This window comes from Arachis ipaensis, chromosome B04 (genome assembly GCF_000816755.2).
Source record: "Arachis ipaensis cultivar K30076 chromosome B04, Araip1.1, whole genome shotgun sequence".
In the NCBI taxonomy this organism is placed as follows: Eukaryota; Viridiplantae; Streptophyta; class Magnoliopsida; order Fabales; family Fabaceae; genus Arachis; species Arachis ipaensis.
In genome coordinates this window covers 27,451,794-27,459,843 of record NC_029788.2, presented here as the reverse complement: position 1 = coordinate 27,459,843, position 8,050 = coordinate 27,451,794, and the positions used below count along the sequence as shown (strand labels likewise).

At 35.6% G+C, this 8,050-nt stretch overlaps 1 protein-coding gene across 1 annotated transcript; it reads right to left on the bottom strand.

The window, feature by feature from the left end:
- LOC107636277 (peptidyl-prolyl cis-trans isomerase FKBP65-like) lies at positions 25–4,305 on the bottom strand. The gene is made up of 7 exons (XM_016339798.2): positions 4,279–4,305; positions 4,018–4,168; positions 3,918–3,953; positions 3,809–3,823; positions 640–834; positions 283–548; positions 25–196 (listed from the first exon to the last, which is right to left on the bottom strand). The coding sequence occupies exons 1-7, from the start codon at positions 4,303–4,305 to the stop codon at positions 47–49; spliced, it is 840 nt and encodes a 279-aa protein (XP_016195284.1). The 3' UTR covers positions 25–46.

Here is an 8,050-nt window from a genome sequence, read left to right as displayed (position 1 = left end):
AAATATTCATGTGATTCTGAATCTCCTCACATCACAACAAATTTTGCTAAGATTTTTGCAGGGAGTACAATACCTTTTCATATCTCTTTGATGCTCTTTCATATTTGCCAGCCTTGAACAGTGCATTCCCTTCTTTCTTCTTCTTTCCAACTGCCTCTATCTTCTCTGGTGTATTCAGATCCCACGATTCCTTTTCCTGTATTCCATTTTTATTAAATTAGTGTTGTTTTTAATATTGTCAGAACCATAAAACATTAGGAACATAAGACAATTCTCTCACACCTTTACAAAGGAAACCAGCTCAACTTCATAGTACACGTTGGAGTTGGGAGGAACGGTGGCCAATTCCTGAGTTGACCCAGATGAGCCAAAAGCATACTCAGGATGTATGGTCACCAATGCAACTTCCCCTTTCTTCATGTTCATCACAGCTTTATCAAGTCCATTAATTACTTGCTCCTCGTCAATTTTGAACTCAAATGGATGCTCATCATCATGACCCTTCTTCACGAAAATAGTCCCATCTTGCAGCTTACCAATAAGTTTCACTGCAACAATAAAAATAACGAATTCAACAACAGCAGCCAATAAAATAGTAAATGAAACAAAGAGAAGCATAATGCAGATCAAAAGCTTTACCTTGAACCGCAGCTCCATCATTGGGACGTTCATACCCCTCTCCCTCCTTCAAGGTCTTCTTGAGAACCTTATTATCCTTGGTTATGTCAGATACAGCCTTCCAAGATATCAACTCAAGATCAATTTGGAGCGAAGCATTCGGAGGTATAGCACCTTCATCACCTGATGCTGGTCTTCCATTCTCACCAAACGCATCTGCAAAACTATACATGTCAATGAACTTGCACATGATAATTCATTGGTGAGTATAAACAGTGGTCACAATCAACTCCCAAGTTTCATATATATATATATATATATATATGAAGGCCTCTACACTGTTTAGAAACCAAGCCATTGATCCTGGGGGAAATGCAGCTAGCTAGCTCTATTCATAATAATAATAGTTCCTAAGATTGATATCAACTCCAGACTCAAGCAAGAGATATACTATCTACATCAATGTAGAAAAAATCAGTGCATACTACCTTACCCCTCTATAACCCCACTTCAAAAACAGAAACCAAGTAAATATGGAGTTAGAGGATAACCCCTCTACATTACAAAGCACACACATAATTTCACTTTCATCCAAATTTAGTAACAATTAGCATTCTATATGCTTTACTTCTTACACTATTCACATCTGGTAACATTGTCCAAAGTTACAAAATCATATAAAAGGTTTGAGGTATAGGAAGAGTTTAATTTTTCTGCACTGGAGGTATACAAAAGAGTTTAACATTGTTATCCAGTAAAAAGCTTGTGTAACTTGAGTGCCATGAAAAGCTTTCCAAGTGATTTATCAAAAAATTATGTTGCACACATGCTAATGTCATATAATAATTCAAACAACATATATTATTTAGTAATAGCAAAATTAAGGAATGCATCCATGCAAATTTCTGCAACTTCTTTTTAATGAAAATGTGTTGTGCATGCAGATCAAAATCAGTGAAATGGTTTAAATAATGTAGCAGCTATTTTGATCATACATTCATGTACATATTTCAAAAATGGGTATACACACCTTCACATGAGATAGGAGAAGAATACTAAACTAATTTTGTGAAGCTGACTTATAGTGACTCATGTTCAATACAAATCACACTGATACAGAAATTGAAAATGTAGAATTTATCAGATAAACAAGTAACTGTAGTATACCTGAATCCAACTCTCTTGAAAATTTTGACACAAGTAGGCTTTATTATTAGTGTCACGTAAACACCAGGCTCAAATTGTTCAATAACTTGTGTTTCTCTATTTCTCAAATAGTTCAGGATGATGTACTTGAAATTCTAGTCAAGGGATTTGTTCTGTTTCTCATATATTCTCTTTGAAATATTTTATGCCATTAATTTGGATGACTAAGCATTTTTTATAAAGAAATATGATGCTCAAATACTAAAGCAGTTTGTAATAAGAAGTGTGGAATTAAAAGTTGAGCAATTGAGATATTTATATATGTAAGTCAATGATTTCAACTATATCCTTGGTAAATAGAATGAAGATACCTGAATAATAGTGGACTCAAAAATTTCTTGCATTGCTTTATGCTTAGAAGACTCATCTGCTGCCAATGTTGTAGGTTCCTTAATACCATCGTTGAAGCAAAGCAATTACTGGGTACAAAAAAATTAGCAAAACCAATTTCAAAGTGCATAGAAAGAAAGTTAGGAGAATATTATGTACATGACTGTATGCTATTGAATCATCAACATCCTTTTCTATTTGACGGTTCCTTCCATCCAGTTTAATAATAAGATATAATATACTTAGGAAAATATATAATATACTTAGAAAATTAGGAAAATATATAATATACTTGAAAATAAATGAAAAACATTGCAGCCAGTTTAATAATAAGAAAATAAGGTAATTGTCAATGCAATTACTTATCCTCCCACCCATATCTATTTTCTCCCTCAGTTGTTGAAGTCTCTGATCATCTCGCCTAAACATTGATCCCAAACCTCAATCTTTCTCTTCTAGTGTATAAATAAAAAATATGAGTTAACTATTTGTAAAAGCTCAGCAGAATGACTGACCAAATCTGACACTTTCTGCCACACGTTAAAGACAGAAACACTAATCACTTAAGGAAGAAAAGGAGGTACCTTCAGACCCTGTCCAGTTCAAGATTTATAATTGAAAAACCTTGGCAGTACTAATGCCAAAAATGAATTTACCGATAGAATGAAAAAAATGAACTTCAGACTGTTGTGAAACTGTACCACTTGATAGGTAATATAATCTAAAGTGTCGAACAAATTAGATTTAACAGGTTTCAACATTAAACTATTGTATGTGGAACCTGTAGCTAATAAATAAAACTTACAAAACACAACTTTCTGTGTTCATACAATTGAAAAATCCAAGAATTCATTTCATCTCAGTTTAAATCAAATTCCAATAGCTAATCACTTTATAAGTTTACTTTGACAAGTAAAAAATTAGTGCAAACTTCAATGAAATGGTGTTTACAAATGCTTGAGTACTAAGAAATTGATCGATAATAGAAGAAATTAATTTTTCTACAAATACATACACAAGGATCAAATACATTAATGACTAATTTTTATCAATTTTAGCACCAAGGAAGCAATAAAGTGTTGGAGCTCTAATCTTGTTAGGTAGTGTGCAATAAACAACCAACCAAGCAGCTATACGGAACAATTCTCAACCTTGAAATGGAAAAAAAATAATTAAATTTTAGCTTTACACATAGAAGGTCCATCTAGTACAAATGTATCACTTCGTTGAAGCATTTTATCAAACAGCATAAGGACATGAGCTACAATGGGGCTCCCCATGTCACAATTTACAAACGCAAGAAGACACTTAAAAAAAGAGAAATTATATACGAACTTAATGTTCCGATCCATCAGACCAACCCAAACACACAATAGTGGTACCTTCAAATCCTTTAACTCTATACAGCAACAATTAACTTGAATTATAGAAGATATAAACAAAATCTAAATCAAATTAACCTGAAAGCATAATCTGAACCAAGAAGATATAGAAAATTTTGATGAAAATAGGGAACAAATATGGATGGAAGAATGAATATATCAACACAAGAATAAAAAGTGACTATTAAATGATTTAATAACAAGATGTACATAAATAAACACTTGTAATGATTTCAGCAACTGCCCATCTTATAGACAAATTATGCCAATACCTTTGATAACTTCAGCTAACAACAGCAGATTAGATGGGATATAACAATTATACCAAATATAAAAGAACTCTTACTTGATTGCTTGAGGTAGCATTAAATCTATCATTACCAGCAATTGCATGAAGGAGAATCTCAGCATTAACGACTGATTAACCAAAGCAACCAATAGTATCAAGTGAAGACGCATATGCCATAAGTTGGCTTCAAACCTACAACACCGCAAAAGGATGCTGGCTGTCTCATGCTTTCACTAGTATCACTTCCCAGTGATACCACACACTGCCTGGCAGAAACTGCAGCTGCCGATCCTCCTGATGATCCTCCTATCACCCTAGAAAGATCCCATGGATTGGTTGTGACCTATTGAATGAACATACACATCAACTGATTAAACCAATCTCAGTTATAAATGGGCCATAGCAAGAACACTAGAATCCATACCTCATAAAGCTTAGCCAAATTTATAACACATCCATGAGTGCTAGCAATGCAACCATGGTTTTAGAACTATGTATCAGGTGCATAGTATATAAAGATCTCTCAATTCGGAAACCTCAACAATAAAATTGAGCTTAATTTCTATCTACAGTGAAGTTTACACTCACTATCTCAAAATGAATCTAAAAAGAAAATTGTTTTTAGAAAAAGTTACACAATTCATTTCACCCAAATTGGAACATGGAAAGAACAGACATAGACTTCAATCCACACAATTAAAACAAAATGCAATGCAATACAATACAATATAATTAAGTATGCTTAGCACGAAATTAACTATAAGCTAGTTTTAGAAATAACAGAATCGCAAATACTTGAAATTAAACATTAAAGAAAATTGAAGAACCTGAAATGCAGAACCTTCAGTGGTGCTACCCATACCGAACTCATCTAGATTGGTCTTTCCAACAACAATGGCGCTAAGCTCCTTCACCCTCTTTACAGCGGTTATGTTGAACGGCGACAGGTATCCTTCGAGAATGCGTGACCTGCCAGTGGACGACATATCAGCAAATTGAAACTTAGTAGCAAATATTTGTAAAAATTATTCTAACACTGCAAATTGAAATTTGGTGTAGATATTGAATGAAAAATGCTAGATAGATTCTCTATTGAGCTTTCTCTTCTTCTTTGTTAAAGCAAAGCAATCAAATTAGTGCAAAAACCAAGAGCAAAACTAGATTCAGAGATTCAGAGTGAACAAAAAATTCAGAACAAATAAAATAAAAAAGAACAAACCAGAAGCAAAGGAGCAGAGCAGAAGAGGAAGGCATAAACAGCGAGCAGATCTAGGTCAGAAGTACGGTTTGGATTGGGTGAGGAGCCTTTCGCCTCTTGTAAAAATGTAAAACCTAGCAAAAAAAAGGGTGAAGGAGAAAAATCTGCAATGGCCAGCGGTGGAGGCGAAACCATATTCATTCAAGATAAAATCAGACAATTCATAAGACTCACATAACCACCAGAAATACATTTCGTACAACATATCCATTTATAACAATTTCTAATTTAAAATAAATCAGTTTGTATTGAAAGCCCCTACCTCAAGACGCAAAACCATATCCCAAACGCCTCACTGAGTCCTTTTCGTCTCAACTCGAAATCAACAGCAAACCACAACTCGGTCTCTGATCACTTTCGCAATACTCACAGCAACTTAAAAGTGACACGCAACATACAGAACTCGAACCTACGTTACCAAGACCTCAGAGTTTATAACCAAACATAATAGGATACTAATGCAGGGTTTTCTAAAATACAACTACTTACCGAACTAAGAAAACAAACCAGCATCGTTCATTGAACCGGCTTAGCAGCAGCCCCGGTAACCACCTCGAGTGGCGGCAGCGACCAGATCTCCGGCGACGATAGCTGAAACTAACATACAGTGACAATGAAGCTTTCGGAAACCCAAAGGAAACAAAGACCAACATAAACCCTTACCGGCAGAGTTTTTCCGGCGACGGCGACGAGGTTTTCTGATGGCCAGAAACATAGAGGCGTAGCTCCCCGCGGCGGCGGCGGCAACAGCAAGGCACTGACGGCGGCGACAGAAATGGTGAGGAACGGTGGATCTAATGGCATTGCGAGCTCCCTCTCTTCTTCGCGAACGGCAACGGCGTCGGGCAACAGGGAGGATGAATGACAGCGGTGCAGACAACGGGACGCGGCGGCGAACTCCTTCCTGCGGTGACTCCCTCGTGAATCTTCTCTCTCTTTGTCCGATCTCTCTCTCTTCGTGCTCGCCGGCAGAGGCAAGATGGCGGCGACAGAACCCAGCAGCGGCGAACAGCGGCAAAATGTCACGCTTCCGGCTGCGCCACTCTGATAGCTCGAGTATTACCACGACTCTTATAATATTTAAGATTAAAATATGAGCCTGTTTAAAACTTAAAACCGCATAACCTTTCGATAACTCTTTTTCGTGAAAACCAAAACATACATGTACATACAAATCAGATACAACCTTAAGATATATATATATATACACACACACACACTAGTTTACAAATATACATTCACAATTCAAACACTTCAAACACAATCACAATTAATGTGGTTCAAGCACAATCAAGAGCAATTACAACAAGTATAATAGTTAGCAGTTAACATAAGTATTCACATAGACAAACCAAATACAATATGCACACCCAAACAATATCACATAGATGCAAATGATGAATGCTTGTCCTACTGGCTGTGATATCACATTGTTGGTTCAATTGCCAACCTGACACATTCCCATGGGAATGTTGCCCTTCGGTCACGTATAAATGGGAACCCTCTGGGATAACGTGCCCGCCATACAGTCCAGGATGTCAGTGCCTGCACACTCCTGTGATCCGAAAGGATGTGAGCGGGATACTTTGCCTCCGACCTCACATCTACACGTAAGCGGGATTAACCACCATCCTTACGCGGGCGCCGCAACCTCGACAAGCGGGATTAACCACCGTCTTTGCCAGGCGCAAGTGACTTATCAACAATAATATGAGCCTGTTTAAAACTTAAAACCGCATAACCTTTCGATAACTCTTTTTCGTGAAAACCAAAACATACATGTACATACAAATCAGATACAAAAGGACCGAATAAACAGAAAATAAACATAACTCTCCTGAAGCTTCGTCTTCCATATCCTGAAAAGGAATAACCTGTTGGGGAGTGAGAACGTCGTCCTCGCTTGTTCTCACTATAGGATTACAGAAATTGCTATAACAAGATACGTAAAGATAAAATCACTCTTAGAGTTTAGTGATCATTACTCGTCTTATGAGTCTTTCCAAAAAAACCATAGGTTCACATTCGAAATCCAGAAAATTCCTTTTTGAAGACTTGCTAAATTTCTCAAATATTCTGCCTACCAACCAATAACTCATCAATCTTGATGATATCCACAATCAATCAGGCTCAATAACTGATTTCAAATTCATTCTTGGCCCATTTTCTTTTAAATAACAAACTTATTCAATTCACATCTTGCCAAGAATTACTTTTCAAAATGGAGCCACTTCCCACCTCTTTCCAACACTTCCAAACAATCATGAAACCAGGCCAAACTCAAAATCTCTTTTGAAAGACTCAAAATCATTCATTTCTAAACCAGGATTTGGTCATAAAATTCCTCAGCAGAGTCTCAAGACTTTAGGGGAGATTAACCTAACTCATTCTCTAAATTCATTGAAAACTTCCAAAACCTTAACTTCTTGTTTTAACTAAATAAAATTGAATTTAAACCAAAACCAAGTCATGTGTCTAAATATTCCGAACCAATTTCAAAACCAATTTACTTAAACCAAAACCAAATCATTTAAACCGAAAACCAATTTCAGTTTCATTCTTAAATCCTTTTCCAAAGGCTCGGAAATTGTTTCAGTTTTACTAAGTCAAAGTTTCCTAAAATACTTCAAACTTTTCTTAAAACGTCGTAAAGTGAAATTAGTTAATCAAAATCCAAGTTCCTTTTAAATCCATTAAAACTTCTTCAAATTTACTTATTTAATCAACTTCCAAAATATAATTATTTTCATCTTCAAATTGACTTTAAAACCTAATCCTTTTCAAAAATAGTTTACATTAAAATTATAAATATTTTCTTAATAAAAGACTTCAAACATATTTCATATATCCGTAATTCAAGTCAAAGCATAATTCATTCTCTTTTTAAAAATTCGTTTTAATTAGAGTATCTGATTTTATAGAAATTTCGGCAGCATCTCCCCTAAAATTTGGACTTTGCCACCCTTT

Excerpts from the sequence above, each read along its gene's own strand:
- LOC107636277 (XM_016339798.2), bottom strand. The coding sequence starts at position 4,305 with ATGGTTGCATTGCTAGCACTCATGGAT. Across the intron at positions 3,954-4,017 it reads ATCCTTTTGCGGTGTTGTAG|TCGTTAATGCTGAGATTCTC; the intron begins GTTTGAAGCCAA and ends TTGGTTAATCAG. Across the intron at positions 197-282 it reads AGCTGGTTTCCTTTGTAAAG|GAAAAGGAATCGTGGGATCT; the intron begins GTGTGAGAGAAT and ends AATGGAATACAG.